The sequence below is a fragment of the Stegostoma tigrinum genome, chromosome 26 (assembly GCF_030684315.1).
Source record: "Stegostoma tigrinum isolate sSteTig4 chromosome 26, sSteTig4.hap1, whole genome shotgun sequence".
In the NCBI taxonomy this organism is placed as follows: Eukaryota; Metazoa; Chordata; class Chondrichthyes; order Orectolobiformes; family Stegostomatidae; genus Stegostoma; species Stegostoma tigrinum.
In genome coordinates, this window is record NC_081379.1 from 37,230,949 (window position 1) to 37,253,179 (window position 22,231).

Genomic DNA, 22,231 nt, shown 5'->3' on the forward strand with positions numbered 1-22,231 from the left:
CCAATCTTGGAAGGATTTTTCTTTTGAAAAATCAAGCACAGTGCTTGTCTCTCAGATACCCTGTCCACAACCACCGCAGAACCTATGCACCTGGAATGCATAAGTCTACGCAAAAAAAAAAACCCTAGCGTCTGCACGTACCTTTGTGCACTCTGTTGGCTGCCGTTGTAAGACCCAACGTTGAAAAGACCTCCACCCTTCCAGGTAAACACTGGTATCGCTGTCTGGGCAGGAATGGTAAATGTTGAAGGGAACAGTTTGAACTAGTCAAAGACCCAGGGCTAAATTACAAAGAGCGGTTGAAAATTAATGCAAGATTTATAGCTAAGCCTGAGAACTATCATTAACTCCAGCTTCTTTGATGTTACAAATGGGAAAAGTGCTTCTTGGAAAAGGAAGCGATAGATAAGGCTCATTGATTTTGTTGCTGTGCTAACATACTGGTCACCAAAGAGTGATTGTTGCTGGAATTAACATCAGTTCACACAGGATCTCATAGAGTTAGTTTCCCAAAGAGAGACTGTCTTTATGGTCTTTCCGTATGGGAATGGTATAAGGGGTTAATGGATAATGGAGCTCCTCTAAGTTGGCAAGCCTGTCTGCTCCTCTGCCTTGGTTAATCAAAAGGCCAGCTTTAAGGAGTTGTTTAGGTTTCGAGTTTATACAGTGCAAGTACTCATGTATTTAAACTGTTATGTTGACTGGTATTTTAACAGAAGTGCTAAGATGTGCAAGATAATTTGCAAAGGACTCTTGGCAAGCGAGGGAACATCTGAAATGTTGGACCTCGCATGGGTTAGCAAAGAGGCAGAGTATTTTCTGAGTCTGTGACATTCTCTAACCATCCATCTAAAACTTCCCTGCAAAGCTGGCAGTTCTGAAGTGACAGCTCCCAATGAATAACAGGCAAGCAAAGTAGGGCGGCATGGTGGCTCAGTGGTTAGCACTGCAGCCTCACAGCGCCAGGGACCTGGGTTCAATCCCACCCTCGGGTGACAGTCTGTGTGGAGTTTGCACATTCTCCTTGTGTCTGCGTGGGTTCCCTCCGGGTGCTCCAGTTTCCTCCCACAGTCCAAAGATGTGCAGGTTAGGTGGATTGGCCATGCTAAATTGCCTGTAGTATTCGGAGGTGTGAATTAGGTTGGTTATAGGGGGATGGGTCTGGGTGGGTTGCTGGGAAGTTCAGTGTGGACTTGTTGGGCCGAAGGGCCTGTTCCCACACTGTAGGGATTCTTTGAAAATATGAAAAAAAAATGCCATTTTCAGGGACAGGCAGCGCCAGTGGAAATTGGCTTCAACCTCGTCTTGCGTGTAGGCAACATACTAATCAGGAAGCACCAAACTGCTGATTGAAGGGTAGAGTTAGCATGAAAACTGTGGCAAACCTTTTGGGACAAGCAAATAGTTCTGTCTTGCCTCACCCGCCTAAAGGATCATAGTGGATACAGTAAATGCACTAAAATGTTTCAACATAATGAACATCATTGTTTCTGGAATCTATACCTTCTGTGCAATAGGTTTGGCATATATGTCACAAACATCTCCACTGATTCATACTTGCATGTGCTTTTCCTAATGTGATTCTGATCTAGAAATATGTGATCTGTTAGATTTTTCAGTCATCCAATTTGCACAGATGTTCCAGTGCAGGGATTCCCAAAGTTGAGGGTGGGCACACCGAGCTGAAAAGTCAAGGTCACAAACCCCAAGGCTAACCCACTGGTGTCAGAGGTGTTCTCCTGCCCCTGCCACTCACCCAGGGGGTGTTGTGACAATTCCCGAGCCTCAAAATCTGGTCACAGTAGGGCAAACTTTGGAAAGCATGGTTTTACAGTGTGTAGGTGTGAGACGCTTACTTGAACATAAGGTATTGGTACCTATTGAGTGTAGCAGTCTTGCTGTTCATACCCATCATGGTTTAAACGACTCTAAACCCTTTTATCTAGCAACGGCTTTTCTTTTCTTGCAGTAGTCTGAAAACCATGGAATTGGAGAATGATCTTACACCTGCCTGCTTTTCTTTCCCCTTGTTGTCAGTCACATCTGAGAGAAGTTGTAGGTTCACAACAACTTAAAGGCTAATTTCAACACCAATGTGTTTTATCAAAAGGGCCAGGTCACAAAATAGAAGTTGTCTCCAACTCATGTATTTGGGGGAAACTGAAGCACGTCAGGGAGAAGAGGAGTAGAAAGCTATGCAGATGAGATTGGATAGAGATGGATAGATGAACATAAATGGCAGCCCCGGACAACTGAGCTGATCAATTTGCTGCTATGCTGTAGATTTGGTGTAAAATCTCATCCTTACCTGGTCTGACTGCCTTGTCACTCCAGATCCACAGCAATGTGGTTGACTCCTAACTGCCCTCTGAGCAATTAGGGATGGGCAACAAATGCTGACAGCCTCATCCTGTGAATGAATGAAAAAAAAGTCTTCCTCCGAGTTTGCTGAACCGCAGATGAAATGCTTTTCAAAAGTGCAAAAGCAGAACCTCAATGCTAGCAAGGGCATCACGAGGAATGGAGCTTTCAGTAGATCTTGCCTGGACCAGCAGTGCCAGGGGGTACCATGCCTGTGACCACTTTTGTGCGGGAGTACAGGTAAGTTATTTCAGTGAAAGGGTGTAAACTGGCATTAAACTGGGTTCTGTACTCATAAGATCGGCCCGTTTAGAAGTGTGAATTTGCCAGCCAAACATAGTCATAATCACTGGTGTGTGTCAATGGAAACCTCTAGCTTTAACTTTGCAGTGCTGATGGGAGGTGATTTGGGTTCCGCACATCCACTAATAGTTTGGCAGACACAAAATGGCAAGTTCCCTGATCAGCCCAGGTCCGAGTGGAGGGACGTACAGGATTTTGCATGCAAGAGACGGGATATGCTGCCCCCGCTACAGCTAGAAAGGGTCTCCTCAGCCCCTCTGTTGTACCTTCTCTCCTTCAGCAGCAAGTGCTGCTCTGCCTCACCTGTGTGCCGTCCTCTCATTCCTGCTGCACACCAATGGGCTGTCCCGCCAAGATAACCACCACCAAGCACTCTGTTATTCCTGGTGACTCCTCTATTCGGTGACAAAGAAGGTGGAGTGGCACGACACATACTCTTTTCAGAAGAAGCTTTCAGAGAATGAGTTCCATGCGTTGGGGAAGTCTCAACATAAGTTTACTGATGTCTTTCAAAACTACTCCTCAAACCTACAGTGGCAAATGAACCATGGAAGGTGCTATTCCTTTAAGTCACACTTAGCAATGATTTGTTTACTCCCTGTCAACTGGGCCTGTTTGGGATTGGGTATTACGTCAAGAGGTGTCCACCAGAATGCCTTATTGATGAGTGCTAGATGGCAAATTTAACTGGTCTGGGTGGTTGTGTGTAGCACAGGGTTAAGTTGCTGTATCAAGCTGTCATCTTCCTTAAATGAAGTCTGAACCTGTCCTTTATAGCATATGACCCCCACCTTGGCCACCTCGGAATCACTGCAGCAATGAGAGAAACTGTAGAATATGCTCTTTTTAAATCATTCAGATTCAAAGTGGATTGGTTTTCTTTGGCAGATCTTTCTGGATGCAATGCATGGATAATCTGAGTCATGGCTTGTGTTGAGAGTAGCATGCTTGGTTTGGAACTTTGAAGGTGTGGTTTCTCCAGAATTCGGGATATTGTTTCATGTCAGGCCTGAGCCTGATGGAGATGAACTGATGCAGAGGTCTCTTTAATTAGTTAATGACTGTATAATCCATTGTATGATGCATCCAGCAGGTGTAAAAACTGAACTGGATGGATGCCTGTACATTTCAGCCCAGCAGTTTCTGTGTTTGCACTGCAAATAGATGGCAATAATAATTTAGCTCCCTGTTGCTAGTTTGGAAGTTGTATTTTTGGGAGGACCTGATTTGGGGCATTGGTAGTAATGCAGATGATTCAATAAGCTGCCAACATTATTAAACCTTCTTCATATACTGCAGACTGCATTACAAAGAGACATGAGCCAAGCATTGTTTACCCAATAACTGCTTTATTCGATTAAGTACTAATGCACGGAAACAGAGCCCTGTAATATTAATGTGGTTTTCTCGTTCTTGTATATCTCAATTGTGTGGCTGTATGCAAAACAAGATATTAAATTATTGGCACAATTATTACAGAGACTGACCACTTTTAAAAAGAATTTTCTAAAAAATTTCCCAATGATCAAAGCAAAAGGCATCATAGAGCTGTACAGCATGGAAACAGACCATTCAGTGCGACTCGCCCATGCCAGCCAGATATCCTATATTAATCTAGCCCCATTTGCCTGCATTTGGCCCAAATCCCTCTAAACCCTTTCTCTTCATATATCCATCCAGATGCGGCTTTTAAATGTTGTAATTGTACCAGCCTCCACCACTTACTCTTGCAGCTCATTCCATACACGCACCACCCTCTGTGTGAAAATGTTGTCGCTTAGATCCCATCCATATGGCAAGATTTCAAAGGTGCCATTACCCCTCTCTGCTGGGGTGAGAGCCTTGGTAAGGAAGGTGCTAACATAAGGTGGGGATAAATTTCTTCAAAAATTCCAAAGATTTTTCAGATTATTTTTTTCCACCTGAAGCCATAAATGGTGACTTTAGAATCTTGCCCTTGAGTGGGAAGTAACTTATTTCCATGCATTAGCATCTTATTAAAGCCACAACTCTCCTTATTTCCGTCTCCTTCCAATGCTCCACTCCTCCACTGAGAAGCTAAAGGGTGAAAAAAAACCCAACAAGTAAAGCAAAGTGGCTACCTGGTGACTGCAGCTTACTGCATACCTCCCCCAGCCACCATGCCAGTCCCTGTATGGTCCCAGGGCACCAAACTCCTCAACCTTTTACCCACACAAGGTTGCATTGGCAAACCATCAGCCTCACTACAGCAGCCTGCCTGTTCTTGGACCTTATCAGCCACCGCCCCTCGCATTTGAAGACTTTGCCTTGGAGCTGACAGCCTCCTACAACTCACATCCTTCAGCCTGGTATCTCTGCATTGATGTGGATGCATGCATCTCGTGGCTGCTAGCTCATTTTCCAAGCCCTCGTTGATTTTAGCACTAAGTGACAAACTGACAGCCTCTGTGACTGAGCTCGTCTTTTAGTGGGGAGGGAGAGCCAGGAGGCTTGGGGTGTCTGAAACGTTCAATCTTCTCAGTTAGACAGCATAAAAGTAAACCGCATCTCCTCAGCACAAACAGTGAATCAGTCTTTTAGGCAGTGAACTATAACGTCAAACATGTTGATCGTTAGCGTGTCGGTTTGTCGGGGTGTGGTGATTACAAACCACCACAGCCGGGGCCCTTCTCAGTTCTGCTGTTAACTAACACTGAGCTCCCCAGTGCAACAAGACATTCCAAGAAGCACGAGGGTAATTTTCAGTTGGCAACGGAACATGGGTACATGATATACAATTGGTCTTTTATATCTGTTCCATCATTCCTTTAGATCCTGGTGAATCTGATTTTGGGCTCGATTTCATTTGATTGCCTGGCCCAATACCATTTTGACTGCGCTGAGCGGGAAGAAAGACGAAGAAACAGGGAAAGCAAAGAGGGCAGAAGCCAGGAGTGATGCATCATTCACACTAATACACTGTTAGATTCAACATGAGAGCACAGGTCCCAACTTGACTATGAGGGAGGAGTAGGCATTTAAATGACCCGAGAGTTGGAGGGAAGGGTGACAGAATAGAATAGAAGGGGCTAGATGTGCAGTGTGCTGATCTAGGAACGTAGGAGCAGAATTAGGCCACCCAACCCTTCAAACCTGCTCCATCATCTCCCCCATAAGAAAACTTCCATCTCCTATCAAACCAATCAAGTTGCCATCAAAACCTAATAACTTTCAATAAAATCACCTGTCATTCTTCTGAATTCTAGTGAGCACCTAATCTGTATGGTACGGCCACTGCTGCCTCACTGCACCAAGAACCTTTGGGCCACTGTCTGTGTGAAGTGTGTACATTCTTCCTGTTCCTGCTGGGTGCTCCGGTTTCCCCCGCACAGTCCAAAAATGTGCCGATGAGGTGGATTTACCATGCTAAATTGCCTGATTTCTTCCCAAAGTTATATGCCAGTATAGCTGCAGGTGTTGGCCTGTAAGATAAGCAAATGCACTGGAGAGCAAACATCTATTACATTTACAAGACTTTCCCCTTTCTATTTCCTAAGATAGTAAATTGGAAGGTGCACGACTGAAAAGTGGCTCGAGCAGTCTGTCTCACCAATTCCAGAAGGATTTGTTTTAGGTGGATTGGTCAGGCTAAATTGCCCAGAGTGTCCAGATTGTGTAAATTAGGTGGATTAGCCATGGGAAATGTAGGATTATGGGGAAAGGGGAGGGGGATGGGCCTGGATGGGATGCTCTTCAGAGGGGCAGTGTGGACTTTTTGGGCTGAATGGCCCATTTCCACACCATAAAGATTCTATGAACCTACTGTGCCTTTTTTCACAAGCTGGGACTTGGAAAAAGGTAGAGATGGAGTAAGTGTCAGTGCAGTTTGGTGTGGAGTTGGATATACAGTCTCTGTGAATAAGTGCTGAACAATGGACTAGGGCATTGATTGAATGCCAGACATTGGTTGTTGGTGTAACCCTTGGCAAAGTGACAATTTTAATCATATCAGAGATAGCAGGAACTGCAGATGCTGGAGAATCCGAGATAACAAGGTGTGGAGCTGGATGAGCACAGCAGGCCAAGCAGCATCAGAGGAGCACAAAAGCTGACATTTTGGGTCTAGACTCTTCATCAGAAAAAGGGGATGGGGAGAGGGTTCTGAAATAAATAGGGAGAGGGGCGTAGGCAGATTGAAGGTGGATAGAGGAGAAGATAGGTGGAGAGGAGACAGACAAGTTAAAGGGGTGGGGATGGAGCCTGTAGAGGTGAGTACAGGTGGGGAGGTAGGGAGGGGCTAGGTCAGTCCGGGGAGGATGGACAGGTCAAGGGGGCGGGATGAGGTTAGGAGGTAGGCAATGGAGGTGCGACTTGAGGTGTGAGGAGGGAATAGGTGAGAGGCAGAACAGGCTAGGGAGGTGGGGATGAGCTGGGCTGGTTTTGGGAAGCAGTGGGGGGAGGGGATGAGCTGGGCTGGTTTTGGGATGCAGTGGGGGAAGGGGAGATTTTGAAGCTTGTGAAATCCACATTGATGCTATTGGGTTGTGGGGTTCCCAAGTGGAATATGAGTTGCTGTTTCTGCAACCTTCGGGTGGCATCACTGGCACTGCAGGAGGCCCAGGATGGGCATGTTGCCTAAGGAATGGGAGGGGGAGTTAAAATGGTTCACAACTGGGAGTGCAGTTTTTTTTTATTACGAACCGAGCGTAGGTGTTCTGCAAAGCGGTCCCCAAGTCTCTGCTTGGTTTTTCCCAATGTAGAGGAAGCCACACCAGGTACAATGGTTGCAGTATACCACATTGGGAGATGTGCAGGTGAACATCTGCTTGATCTGAAAAGTCATCTTGGGGCCTGGGATGGGGGTGAGGGAGGAGGTGTGGGGGCAAGTGTAGCACTTCCTGCGGTTGCAGGGGAAAGTGGTGGGGTTGGAGGGGAGTGTGGACCGGTTACCAATAGTATCAATGTGGATTTCACAAGCTTCAAAATCTCCCCTCTACTGCATCCCAAAACCAGCCCAGCTCGTCCCTGCCTCCCTAACCTGTTCTTTCTCCCACCTATCCCCTCCTCCCTCCTCAAGCTGCACCTCCATTCCCAACCTCCTAACCTCATCCTGCCCCCTTGACCTGTCCGCCCTCCCCGGACTGACCTATCCCCTCCCTACCTCCCCACCTGTACTCACCTCTACAGGCTCTATCCCTGCCGCTTTAACTGATCTGTCTCCTCTCCACCTATCTTCCCCTCTATCCACCTTTGATCTGCCTTCCCCTCTCTCGCTATTTATTTCAGAACCCTCTCCCCATCCCCATTTTCTGATGAAGGGCCTAGGCCCGAAACGTCAGCCTTTGTGCTCCTAAGATACTGCTTGGCCTGCTGTGTTCATCCAGCTTCACACTTTGTTATCTCTTATGACAATTTTAATTGTTCTGCTAAAACCCAATTGTCAATTAATTATTATTAAGATCAGATAATTCAATTAGATTTGATTCCCTACAGTGTGGAAACAGGCCCTTTGGCCCAACAAGTCCACACCGCCCCTTGGAGCATCCCACTTCCCCCTATAACCCATACACCCCTGAACACTACGGGCAATTTAGCATGGCCAATTTACCTGACCTGCACATCTTTGGACTGTGGGAGGAAACCGGAGCACCCGGAGGAAACCCACGCAGTCACGGGGAGAATGTGCAAACCCCGCACAGCCAACTACCCGAGGCTGGGATCGAACCCGCGTCCCTGGTGCTGTGAGGCTGCAGTGCTAATCACTGATCCATGGTGCCACCCAAAATCACAGCCTAATCTCTCAGTTGTGAAATCTAAATGTAATAAACATTACCTAGAATGCACCATACTTAATACAGAAACTCAAAATGCTTCCAGATATACCCTGGAAGTAGAGAAATTAGAGAATTTGAAAAGAGAAGGAAGATAGTGCAGCTGTAGAAACTGAGGTGGGAATTTCTGAATTCCCTTGAACGGACCTGGAGTCTGCAGGGATACAAGCTAATTTCAGTAAATGATAACCAGTAACCTTGGAGAAAATTCACAGGGACAGTCAAAAATGTTGCATTCCTGTCAATTTTTTTTAAAAAAGCCCCCTCATACTTCTGTTTATTTGTTTAAAAATGACTGGAATAACGTGCAAAGTATAGGAGTCACATGCCAAGGGTCTAAGCTACGTAATAAGTCATCCAATACTGTACAAACTAATTAAGATGTGGGGGTGTCGGTATTGGACTAGGATGGACAAGGTCAAAAATCACATGACACTATGCCATTGTTCAAGTTTATTTGCAGAAATAAGCTTTTGGTGTATTGCTCCATGTTCAAGTGTCAGTGAGAAAGGTGGCATCAGGCACAGAATTTGTATGCAAAACATCAAAGGGTCCTAGAACTGATGCAAATGTATTGAACAAACCCAAGATGGCTGTTAAATCTTTAATCGGTTAGAAAGGAGATGCAGGTTTCAATTGATTAATTTACAAACCCCAGAGTTTATTTCAAGCCACTGCCCTGAGATAGCTAAAGGTTTTATTTAATATACCAGAGGTGACACCCCAGGCCAGACAATGTATTGTAGATGTGAGGCCTTGTTTAGAATCTGGCTGTTTATCACCTTGGAGTCAGACTGGTTTTATTTCCAAAGTAAGAAATTATAAAATGCCACATTGACTGTCTACAAATTGTGCACTTTTTGAGCAAAATAGAATGTATCTGCAAATACAGATTCACCCCGTGTGTGTGTGTGTGAGAGAGAGAGAGACAGTGAGAAAGGGAGGGGGTGAGAGAGGGTGTGCTTGTCTGTATGTGTGTGTGGGAGAGCGAGAGTGTGCCTCTATGTGCACACGCATGCATGCTTGAGAGAGAGCTGGCAATTGTTGCACAGAGTCCATTCATCCGTTGTCATAGCGTCAGCATGGCTTCGCCGATGTACCGTGCCTCGGGCATCCTTGCCTGCAGCGTATGAGATAGGCAATGTTGGCCGAGTCACATTAGTATCTATCATGTATGTGGGTGGGTGGTATTCCCACATGTGATGATAGTGTCCATGTCAAAGATCTGACATGTCTTACAGAGGTTACCATGACAGGGTTGTATAGTGTTGTGGTCGATGCTGTCCTGAAGGCTGGGTAGTTTGCTGCAAATGAGGTTCTGTTTGAAGTTTGGCAATTGTTTGAAGGTGAGAAGTGGAAGTGTGGGGAAGGTTTTGGCCAGATGCTCATTGTTATTGATGACGTGTTGAAGGCTGTGATAAACATGGCATTGTTTCTCCACTCTAATTAAGGTGGAGAGATCATAACAAGCTTTGGAGGTGATGATGTTAAAACAGGACAGTAAGGGAGATTTGTATCAGAGATGATGGGAACTGCAGATGCTGGAGAATCCAAGATAACAAGTGTGAAGCTGGCTGAACACAGCAGGCCAAGCAGCATCTCAGGAGCACAAAAGCTGACGTTTCGGGCTCTCTGATGAAGGGTCTAGACCCGAAACGTCAGCTTTTGTGCTCCTGAGATGCTGCTTGGCCTGCTGTGTTCATCCAGCTTCACACTTTATTATCCAGTAAGGGAGATTTTACAGGTATAGAACAGTGGTGGTGTTACGTGTAGCGTGACATGAACCCAAGATCAGAGTTGAGGCTATCTTCATGCGTATAGGACTCGGTTGTAAATTTCTGCTTGGTGATTCCATGCCATTATGTATCTTGCAGGCCATCTTGGAAGATGCTTACCTCACTCCACTTGACAAAGGAGCGAGGCTCCGAAAGCTTGTTATTTCAATAAACCTGTTGGACTGTAAGCTGGTGTTATGTAACTTCTGACCTTGTCCACCCCAGCCCAACATTGGCATCTCCATATCATAATAACTAGTTGTTACACGTCATTGACTTCTAAATGAGGCTATTGGTGAATGGTCAATATTTTGACTAATGTCCTCACTAGCTCATCTTCTAGTTGGTTGTGAGCGAGACTTTTTCAATCTGAATATATCCGTACAATAATAAAACTTCTCAGTCCAAGGAACTGGCCGCGATGTCACTGAGGTATTACAACATGAGTGGTGCAAATGCACCCTAAAATTCTAGGCTCCAAATTGACTCCATTGGATACTAATGAGTGAATTTAAACATGATCCTGTGGTTTGACACTTGTTAATTTTTTTGAAGATTCTCATACATTCTATTTTGAAACCAATTAATGCTTCTACCAAAACAGCAGAAAGTAGAATTTTATGAAACACATCGTAGCACTCCACTGAATAATCTAAAAACATGAGTTTTCCGAAAGGACCTTTTAGGCCCTGATGTTATAGGATTACATTTGTCATAAGCCCTTCGGCAGGCTCTACTGTCCCTATGCATTCTCCCTCTGAGTAGTCATTTCCAACTGTGTGGATGGCCCTCAGGGCATGTGAGCATCTCTTGCTGGATCTAATGAGGCTATCAGTCCATTATGCCAACCTTCCATCCATTGACTCCATTGATATTTCTCGCGGGAAAGGAGCCAACATAATCAAAGATCCCTCCCACCCTGCTTATAATCCCTTCCAACCTCTTCTGTCAGGCAGAAGATACAAAAGCTTAAACATATGTACTACCAGGTTCAAGAACAGCTTCTTCCCCGCTGTTATTAGACTTCTGAATGGACATTTCAAATTTTAAATTTAATGTTGACCTAGCTCATTGTGCACCTTCTCTGTAGCCGTACCATTGTATTCTTTGCTGTGTTTTATTACCCCTATGTACCTTTGTGTGTGGTGATCTACCTGTGCCACACACACAATACTTTTCAGTGTACTCAGGTACATGTAACAATAGCAATAAATCAAGTCAAAGGATGGAGGACAGACCCACTCTGTCTAAGTCATGCGTTGCATTCCTGCTGGAGGGCAACTCTGTCCCATTAAGTCATTGGTAGGAATGATCTTATATAGGGAAATTGTTGGATATCGGTGCCTCTTTCAGTGCTGTAAATCGCGTCTCATTCTATGTCTGCTGTGCTGATGTTGTTGTCTCACTTTGCAGTTGAATCAAGGCTCTGAAGACCCACTGAAACGACCAGTGGTTTATGTCAAAGGCGTCGATGCAGTGAGATTGATGAACATCGTTAACAAGCAGAAAGTGGCACGAGCACGAATTCAACATCGACCACCACGGGTAGGGAGAAATAACACACCAGACTTTCCATCCTGTTCAATTTTCCCAATTTCATCTGAAAGCGAGCAAGGAACTCTCTGGATGCAAAGAGTCTGTGCAAATAATTTCTAAATCCAGCTGAGTACTGTTGCCTATCTGAGATTTTTGTTTTTATTGTATCAATCAATGTGCTTATTGTTCGGTAGGAAGTAAAAAGATATTCAGGCCATCAGGTCTGCTATTTCCAATGAGCATATGCGATTTGCACCATCATTGACCTCTGCCTGATTTATTCAGTCACTCAAAGAAAATTCTACCTGAGCACTGCCAGAACTGTAGGTTATTACCCATTCTCACAATTTGAATCCATAGAAATGCTAGACCCCTCCAATCACAACCTCACCATCACACCTTGGCACCAGAATCATGAAGTCATCATGCATATTGTGGATTTCAGTGACATTTACAGTATTTATTAAATGGTGGGCACTGGTAACTTCTCTGGGTGAAAATGGCTTGAAAAGTCTCAGATCTTGTTGTGTTTTGTTGTTAGTTTAAATAGCTAGAGATTGTTGCCTACTAAGAGCATTTCTACGGTGTGTTTCTGTCCATGGCGATCCAGTTTTTTTAACAACCCCTTCAAAAGGATTTCCTGTGCTCCCAAGAGATTAGATGACATCACAAATATACCAGGATGATTTCTGATACTGAGTTGCTTCCTTGAATGATTGAGTCAAGGGAAACCTGTGCAAAAGTATGCAAAGAGAATTCACCAGGAATGCCCAGAAATGTGGCTGATGACAGATGATCAGCGTTCTGGTCAACTTTTTCATTCTGTAGCGGGTCCAATATTAGAACACTTTTTCTTCAGAGGAATAGCTGGGGATGAACATTTAATCTTTGCTCAAGTTTCATCATGAAACGGCGAATATTTCTGAAGCCGAGGATGACAGTGTGGAGCCACGTTCTGTAGGAAGGTGCACAGAGGAACAGTGGGGTGGGGAGAAGGCGGGGGAGCTGTTAAGGAATGTGGAGTAAAAATGTAGATCATTGAATACAGAACAAAAATGTTCTACTTTGAATTAAGTTCCTTCATCATGTTGGAACCTTGCAGGGCACATTAAATAAATGAGGCAAGAGAATACGTTCTTTGGATTTTCAGCTAATACCCTCAATTTATGAGCGATGACAGCTCATTAATCTTACCAGTTCCTATTGTGAGTTATTTATAGCTCAGTGCCTTTGTAAGAAAACTTTTACTCAGATTTAATTTCATGCCTTTTGTGATTCCAACTTTGCTGATAGCTGTCACAATTGAACTTATAGTTTTCTTCTTTCAATACTGGCCTTTTGGCTCCACTTTTCTTGACTTTCAAAAAAAGTTCTTTTGGTTTGGATTACTATGCCTTATGCCTTTTTATCATCTGGGAGATGTTTCTCATTCTTTCCACAGAAGGGATCATTCTACCTTTTTTTTCAAATGGAAAGTCAGAGGTTTGAAAATATAATTATCTCCGTGAAGTGGTTTTGTTTCTCTGTGTGTTGCTGAGGCTCTCGCCTTGCCCTAGGTACTGTTTTGCCACAGGATCTACTGCCTGCCTAGATTGATAAGTTGAATTAAAGATCAAAAGAACATTTTCACTGGTTAGTAGCACTGGACCCACCAAATAGCTACAGGCTGCAATCAGGACGCTTTCCAGTCATAACTATAAAAGGATGAACGTGGCAGCATTTTGGTTTATCAAAATGTCATTTATGTATATGGCTTAAAATTGTTTAATCAACTGAGGCAGTGAGATGTCTAGATTTCATCTTTCTCCTAAGATCTAACAATCCCAGCCGGTGAAATGTATTTGACAGATCCAATTTACATTAAAAAAACACACTTATTAGTTTACAGCTATATCTAAGCCACTTGGAACAGTCCGGGAAAATAGACCAATGTCGTTTTCCAAAATTTGTACAATGCTGTAGCTCATGAATTGCAAATAACGCAATTCAATAAAATGGAGTAGAAATGCTACCACCCAAAGGAAAATCATGGGCAGCACATCACATGGTTATTTCTTGGGGGCTATGAAGCAAAATGCACAATAACGCTGTACTTTCCATTTTGAGACCAGAATTTGAATGTGGCTCCCTCTTTCTGATATGGAGAGGCATTAAAAGAAGTTTGAAAGGGTTAATACCAAAAACAAAGCAGGCATTAACCTTCTGGGGAACCTTACCTCAATGTAAAAAGCTACCAGCAATCCAAAGGGATTACAAAGGTAACAGGATTATGAATAAAAGCGTCACACAGTGTTGTCCTAAGATTTGAATTGAGACACAATGTTGAGATGGAAGAAGGAAGGATTATTTTGCATTTAATCTGAATAATATCTCAGAGCAGGGGAAGCGGTGAAAGGGGAACAGTATTTGTCAACATCAGAGTCCGTAAATTGAAAATTGAACTCAATTTTGAGAACGTTGAGCATATTTTAATATTTTCATCATTTATGGTTTTACAACATAATATAGAAAACACTCCCAAACTATGGCTAGGAATTTCGGGGTTGACAAAATTCCAAGGAACGTGGAGTGAGTCCTCAGCAGATGATACTGGAATCATTTTTCTTGGGGCTAGATTTTCTGGATCTGCTCCACTGTGCCTGAGCTCAGTTTGGCAAAAACGTATAAACTACTGATATAACCATGTAAAATAAAGACTGGTGACCAGCCCACAGTTTTTTTTGCCCACCATCGGATATGTTCGCCACAGGCCATTAGGCAGGGGTGTAAGCGAGATTGCCAGCCAGTTGCCATTTTGAAAAAGTAGTTGGCTAACGAGGCCAACTAAATAACTCAAATATCTCTCTGTCTGTGCCCTTAGTATGGTTGATGTGGGCCGGAGGGTGGGTATGGGTAGGCTTTGTTTCCCTGGTTAAAAGATGGCATTGTGTTACTCCCCTTACTCTCCCTTTCTTACTTCCCACCAGTCCTCCAATATCCATCTTCCCTTTCCTTCCCCATCCAGCACCTGGGATTTCCTTGGGTTCGGGTGCCAATGGCTTGACTTCATCTGAGAGCCAGACTGTAGTCCCAGTAATGGTTTTTCGCAGGTTTTGCCTCCACACTGAGACCGCCAAAAGCAATCCCATACAGCACCGTCACTGAGGCCAAGGCACTGCTGAGACTGCTAGAGCTGCTAGCCAATGAAATAGGCCATGAGCCCTTGAGGATGGGACCTCTTCTCAGTGAGGGGCAGAAGTTCCATGTTCCTCGATTTCTGCTGTCCACAGTGATCTCTTGTTGCTGGGTGGCCTTGTTTAATAAGTGTCAGCTGGCATCTGATGGATTTCTAAATTGATCCCATTTCATCTCCAAATGGTATTTAAATTTCATTAGATTAATTGTTTCCATAAGCTGCCTGTAGCTAACCTAAATGAAAGAGCGAGCACACCTAAACAAGGTGCGAACTACTAAAGGTGTGTTCTGAAACTAAAATAGTAAAAATGTCGCTCATCATGGAGCTTTTTTTAATTGTTTGGGCCCTGTTTTGCAACATTTCCTGTGCTTTTTCCTTAATACTTTTGTCCCTTCGAACATCTTCACCATCTTTGACTCCCTTTAAATTCCAGTTTTATGGCTACTGTTTACAGTGGTTAGAGAAATGTCCCCAACGCTTTTCTTTAGAACTACCCAAATAAATGATACACCACTTCCTTTATTATATTTCTTTCACAGCCTATTTTGTAATGTCAATGGACGTGCAGAATGTTGTTTGTTCATTCATGGGATGTGGCTGTTGCTGGCTAGGTCAGCATATATTGCCCATCCCTAATTGCCCTGGTGATGGTGAGCTGTTTCTGGAACTGTTGCATTTCTCAGATTGTAGGAACACTGCCAATGTTCTTTAGAAAGAGAGTTCCAAGATTTTGACACAGCGACATTGAAGGAACAGCTACTCCATGCCAGAATGGCATACGCCTTGGAGGGGAACTTGCAGGTGATGATGTTTCTCTTCACCTGTTGCTTTCACCCTTCTAGGTGGTAGAGGATGACCTTCTAGGTGGTAGAGGATGTGGGTTTGCAGCACATGCTTAAAGGAGTCTCAGCGAGTTACTGCAGTGTGCCTTGACATGGTAGACATGATGAATATTGTTCATCAGTGGAAGGGATTCCTCAAACTTGGGATCGTATTATTTTTGGAAATGCAAATAAGATATTTACTGATTTTTACTTAGGATGGCACGGTGGCTCATTGGTTAACATTGCTACCTCACAGTGCCAGGGACCTGCGTCTGATTCCAGCATTGGGTGACTGTCTGTGTGGAGTTTGCACGTTCTCCACGTGTCTGCATGGGTTTTGTCCGGGTACTGCAGTTTCCTCCCACTGTCCAAAAATGTGCAAGTTAGGTGGATTGGCCACGCTAAATTGCCCATAATGTCCCGGGATGTCCAGGCTTGGTGGATTAGCCATGAGAAAACATGGGGTTACAGGGATTGGGTGGGATGCTCTTTGGAGGGTTGGTATGGATTCGATGGGCAGAATTGTCTGTTTCCACACTGTAAGGATTCTACGATAACATTGGAAAGTATTTAACAGAATGTCAATATCTGAAATGACCTAAATGGAATTTCTCAACATAGTGGTAAACCAAGAACAGTTTGCACTTTGCAAGCAATAACAAGGGTCTCATCAAATGTTGAATCTAAGGCCTTGTAATCTCTTTTTCCTGCTCCAGTTCAGTCACTGCTATTGTACTGGTTAATGCTTGTATAAAGTTGAGATATCAGCTGCGAACAAGTGTCTATTCCCTTATCTGTCAGCACTGGCAGGTACTTCAAATGACAGCAAAGTCCATTCTAGTTCCTGCCAAGTGCCCCTGCAATCTCATTGTCCAGCTGGGTATTACCAGACAGTGACTGGTTGTAAAAACCCAGACTAAATTCTCACCCTCCTTTCTGACCTAGTACTGATGAGGCTGACTATATCAATCCATATCGCTGCCCTGATTTAGTTTAGTCAATGCAATGTGGAGCAATGATCTAACCTGTGATTTATTTGTTTTCTCTGTATGCTCACCACACTGTGATCTGTGTTTTCAATTTTCAGGGAAATTTGGATTAATTTAAACCTAAGGGTGTTAAAATATTCTACACGCCAAGGCTTTTAGAAGTTCTCAATGTAAAGAGATTGCCTCAGTCTAGCTATATTGAGTTAACACGAATTATTATAAATAAGCTCTATTTAATAGTCATGCAGAATTTGTATCTATAAATGCACATCAAAAGTAAAATGACTGGAAAGTGAAACAATATGTTCACGTAGGAAGGAAAATCATTGGATTTTCATTCTAGCCTTTGTATAAAAACAAATGGTGTTTCTAGCGGAGCAAAATCTGATAACTGATTGTGGTTAGTGCTCATAGTATGGATAAGGTATACTTTGTAATGAAGGAGCCTGTGGTAACAGTCCAAATTTATAAAACACTAACTGTTTTAAAATACAAGTTTAGAGTTAAAATAGAGTGAAGCTGTGTTGAAAGTGGAGAGAGAAAGGTCACTTTTTTAATGTGAATTCAATGCTCTACTTTCAGGGTGTCTCACACAACAACTTGTCTGCACAGCATGTTACTGGTTTGGACAGACTTGAGGCAAAGGGAATGAGACGAGATTATTCAGTCCCTTGAGTCTACAACATTCAGTTCAGTTATGGCCGATTTGTAACTTTGCCCAATTTTACTGCATTCATTCGTTGTACTTTGATGCCTTTACCAGAGAAAATCTATTGATCTTAGTCTTGAAACTTGCACTTATCTGAACAGCATTTTGGAGGAGACAATTCTAGATTTCCACCACCCTTTTTTGTGTGGGAAAAGCCCTTCCTGATTTCTATCCTAGATCGTCTAGCTTTAGTACTAATATTGTGTTTGATTTGCCCCAACCCATCTTTTTTTTCCTCATTAAAGGAGGTGGCTTTTCGATACTTACCCTGCTAAATCCAGTTAACATTTGAAACATCTTGATCAGGTCATCTCTCAATTTTCTATATTCAAGGGAATACAACTAAAGTTCATGCAAACTCATTTGTAATTTAACTCTAAGTTCCCACTATCATTATAGGAAATGGATAATAGACCTGATGTCAGCCACAGTATGTTCTTTATTAATTGTGGTGCCTGGATCTAATCATAATTCCTGACCTCGATGCCACAGAAGTGTTGTGGCGAAGAATATGCAGTTAGACTGCAACTTTCCCCCCACGGTGATCGAGAACGCCCTTGACCGCGTCTCCCGCATTTCCCGCGACACATCCCTCACACCCCGCCCCCGCCACAACCGCCCCAAGAGGATCCCCCTCGTTCTCACACACCACCCTACCAACCTCCGGATACAACGCATTATCCTCCGACACTTCCGCCATTTACAATCCGACCCCACCACCCAAGACATTTTTCCATCCCCTCCCTTGTCTGCTTTCCGGAGAGACCACTCTCTCCGTGACTCCCTTGTTCGCTCCACACTGCCCTCCAACCCCACCACACCCGGCACCTTCCCCTGCAACCGCAGGAAATGCTACACTTGTCCCCACACCTCCTCCCTCACCCCCATCCCAGGCCCCAAGATGACATTCCACATCAAGCAGAGGTTCACCTGCACATCTACCAATGTGGTATACTGCATCCACTGTACCCGGTGCGGCTACCTCTACATTGGGGAAACCAAGCGGAGGCTTGGGGACCGCTTTGCAGAACACCTCCGCTCAGTTCGCAAAAAACAACTGCACCTCCCAGTCGCAAACCATTTCCACTCCCCCTCCCATTCTCTTGATGACATGTCCATCATGGGCCTCCTGCACTGCCACAATGATGCCACCCGAAGGTTGCAGGAACAGCAACTCATATTCCGCCTGGGAACCCTGCAGCCATATGGTATCAATGTGGACTTCACCAGTTTCAAAATCTCCCCTTCCCCTACTGCATCCCTCAACCAGCCCAGTTCGTCCCCTCCCCCCACTGCACCACACAACCAGCCCAGCTCTTCCCCCCCACCCACTGCATCCCAAAACCAGTCCAACCTGTCTCTGCCTCCCTAACCGGTTCTTCCTCTCACCCATCCCTTCCTCCCACCCCAAGCCGCACCCCCCGCTACCTACTAACCTCATCCCACCTCCTTGACCTGTCCGTCCTCCCTGGACTGACCTATCCCCTCCCTACCTCCCCACCTACACTCTCTCCACCTATCTTCTTTACTCTCCATCTTCGGTCCGCCTCCCCCTCTCTCCCTATTTATTCCAGTTCCCTCCCCCCATCCCCCTCTCTGATGAAGGGTCTAGGCCCGAAACGTCAGCTTTTGTGCTCCTGAGATGCTGCTTGGCCTGCTGTGTTCATCCAGCCTCACATTTTATTATCTTGGAATCTCCAGCATCTGCAGTTCCCATTATCTCTAATATGCAGTTAGATATGCTTTGTTTGGATAGCTGTAGCACAGGTCTTTGTTACAGACACCACCGTCCCCATACTTTAAACCTCCAACAATGCCCTCATTCAATCCCCAACAGTAAAGCTCAAGCCTCTGATCTGGGTTTCTATAGCCTCCTCAGCTATGAGATCATCAGTTGTTAAGCTCTGTTAAATTCTGATTTGTTTTATTGGCTGAGGTCATTATGAATGCTTTGTCCTGTGGTAACAAACCGAATTTTAAAAAAAAGTTCTATAAAACAATTTGGAGTAAATCCAAAGAATCATGCAGCAAAGGAGGATGCCATTGGGCCCATGACATCTGTGCTAAAACTTTGGAAGAGCTCTCCAGTCACTTCCCCGATAACCCCGTAAATATATCCCTTTAGTTATGTATGCAGCTCTAATTTTCAAGTTACCGTTGAATTTGCTTCCACCACTCTTTCAGAAAACGCATTCTAGAATGTTCATCGTCTCATAAAGAGAACCTCATCTGTACAATCTACTGTACCTTAATTCCCAACCTACTGTTTCATAACTACCCTCAGAGTCGAAACAGTTTCTCCTCATTAATTCTACAAAAATCCCTCAATTTTGAATGCTTATATTAAGTCTCCTCATAAATCTTCCTGGTGCAACATTAATAACCACAGCTTCTGTGGTCTCTGCACGAAACTGATCCCTTCTTATTGATAGAAAACCAAAAGTGAGTTGCAGTTAAAACGCAAGATGCTTATCAGTGCCTACTGCAAACCAGTAGTAGACCAAACAGAATACTTCCTTTTTTAGAAAAAAAAGGACAAAATATACGCACATGCTGGAAACGTGAAATAAGTTCTGAAATTGCTAGAAATACACATTGTGCCTGGCAGCATGTGAGGAGAAAAAGGTATGGGTCGTAGGTCTGACTTCATCCGAAGCATGGGAAATGCAAATTGGTCCATTTTCTGAAACCCAATGTTGTCAGCCGTATTTCCTTCACTGAACATGTGGGTGGGCTGAGGGGTTAAATTTCTTAAGTTCTAAGACAGCTTTGGCGGAATTCCAGCACCTGGGCACACTGGGTTTGAAGCCACTCTTGGTATGCTAATAATTGGTAGGGCTTCGAACCTAATTCTTATGGCTCCCCAATCTTCCACCACCACCCATGCCTCTCTAGCACCCATCATATTTCCCAGTTGCTATATATGTTTAAAATCTATCCCATTTAGCTGACAACGTCACGGAGGGTATTGTTAATGTGAAGTTGGGATTTTGTTTCCACGCGGACTGCGCAATGGTCACTCCTGCCAGTACTCACTTGGGCATGTCAGCAGCCAGAAGATTGGTAAGGGTGGGGGTTTTCCTCTTATTGCTTGCCTCATCACCTGCCACAGGCCAGTCTAGCAGGCTGTGTCCAATAGGGCGTGACCAGCTCAATCAACAATGGTGCTGATCGAGCCACTCTTGGTGATGGACGCCGGAGAATACGTTCTGTGACCTTGCGTCCCTCGGTGCTTCCTGCACCTGCTGTCCAACATGGATTACTGACTCACCAGCTGAGTGGAGGTGGATGGGGGAGACAAAGGGATGAGGGAGTAGAGCAGTACATGGTAATCAACAAAAGGTTTCCTTGCCCATTTTTGATCTCATACCATGTTCAGTCTGTCACTGCCTATGCCCCTGTTTCTTCTGAGCCCCCTTGTCATTCTAATTTCTAGTCCATCACAGTCTGCATTTCACGAGGGATGTCCTCTATGCCTTCATCACCTCCCCCACACCGAGGGCAGTCTGACAGCTTTACAGTATGTCCTTGAATGGCAGCCCAATTAGATCTGATCCACTACAGCCCCTCTACAAATGAATATCATGTACTGCCACTTCGATTTAATATTACATATGCTCACAAGTTAGATGGTAATCTCAAAATAACTATAAGTGTGAGTGTTATCCTGAACGACAGAATTTACGGAGGTGATTCCAGCCAACACATCTCGTTCACATTAAGATCCGGTATAAAGAGAGCTTTATTTTTGGAGCTAAATTGATCAACCTAATCTTTACGTGGCCTGGCTTGCATTTTGCTCTCTGCATTTACCTCTTTGTCACTGATCTACTCCATACGAAACCAAAGAGGACTGGAATAAAATGGAACGATCCAGCAATACAGGGTCCTGCCCACTGCTGCCAGTAGCACCCATGTACCATTCCCAGCAAGAAAATATCTTTTTCCCTACTTGATGGTTGCAGCCAAAGCCCATCTTCTGCTGGACTCCGGGCCCACGTTCATGAACACAAACTATTCCAAGTACAACGCAGCACTGCAAAGAGGTGTTGCCATAATGTCTGTTGAGAATTGAACTGGAACCGCGCGAAAGCTCACTGCCAGGGTCTCACTTGCTGCTGCAAGCCATACGTCAGCATTCTGAATCAGCTCAGAGAATGTCAGTTTCCGAAACCACTATCCAGTAGAACACACTTCCAAAGCTCATTGTTGCTGTGATTTCTCCTGCAAGCTGATGATCTGGTGTGTAATGAATCTTCAGGAGATCGGTGAGGGGCTGCTGGGATCTCCCTTGCATTCCACCTCATCACAGAACCCTCCTAATTGTTCTTTCCCATTTCATTCATCTCCCTTTTGCAGTCTCAGCCATTCCTTAAAACCTATCATTATCTCTAACCATTTCCAATCCGAATGAAAAGCCACTGTCCTGATGCATTATAACAAAGTGGGAAGCTGGGTGAACACAGCAGGCCAAGCAGCATCTCAGGAGCACAAAAGCTGATGTTTCGGGCCTAGACCCTTCATCAGAGAGGGGGATGGGTGAGGGTTCTGGAATAAATAGGGAGAGAGGGGGAGGTGGACCGAAGATGGAGAGAAAAGAAGATAGGTGGAGAGAGTGTAGGTGGCGAGGTATGGAGGGGATAGGTCAGTCCAGGGAAGACGGACAGGTCAAGGAGGCGGGATGAGGTTAGTAGGTAGGAAATGGAGGTGCGGCTTGGGGTGGGAGGAAGGGATGGGTGAGAGGAAGAGCAGGTTAGGGAGGCAGAG

General features: G+C 44.5%; 1 protein-coding gene across 3 annotated transcripts in view; it reads left to right on the forward strand.

Annotated features, from left to right (window-relative positions):
- znrf3 (zinc and ring finger 3) overlaps positions 1–22,231 on the forward strand; it is a 233,834-nt gene that overhangs the window by 181,277 nt on the left and 30,326 nt on the right. For all 3 annotated transcript variants that reach the window (XM_048556634.2, XM_048556635.2, XM_059655099.1), the window contains exon 4: positions 11,645–11,776. In XM_048556634.2, the coding sequence (XP_048412591.2) occupies positions 11,645–11,776 (132 nt within the window). The remainder of the gene's footprint in view (positions 1–11,644; positions 11,777–22,231) is intronic.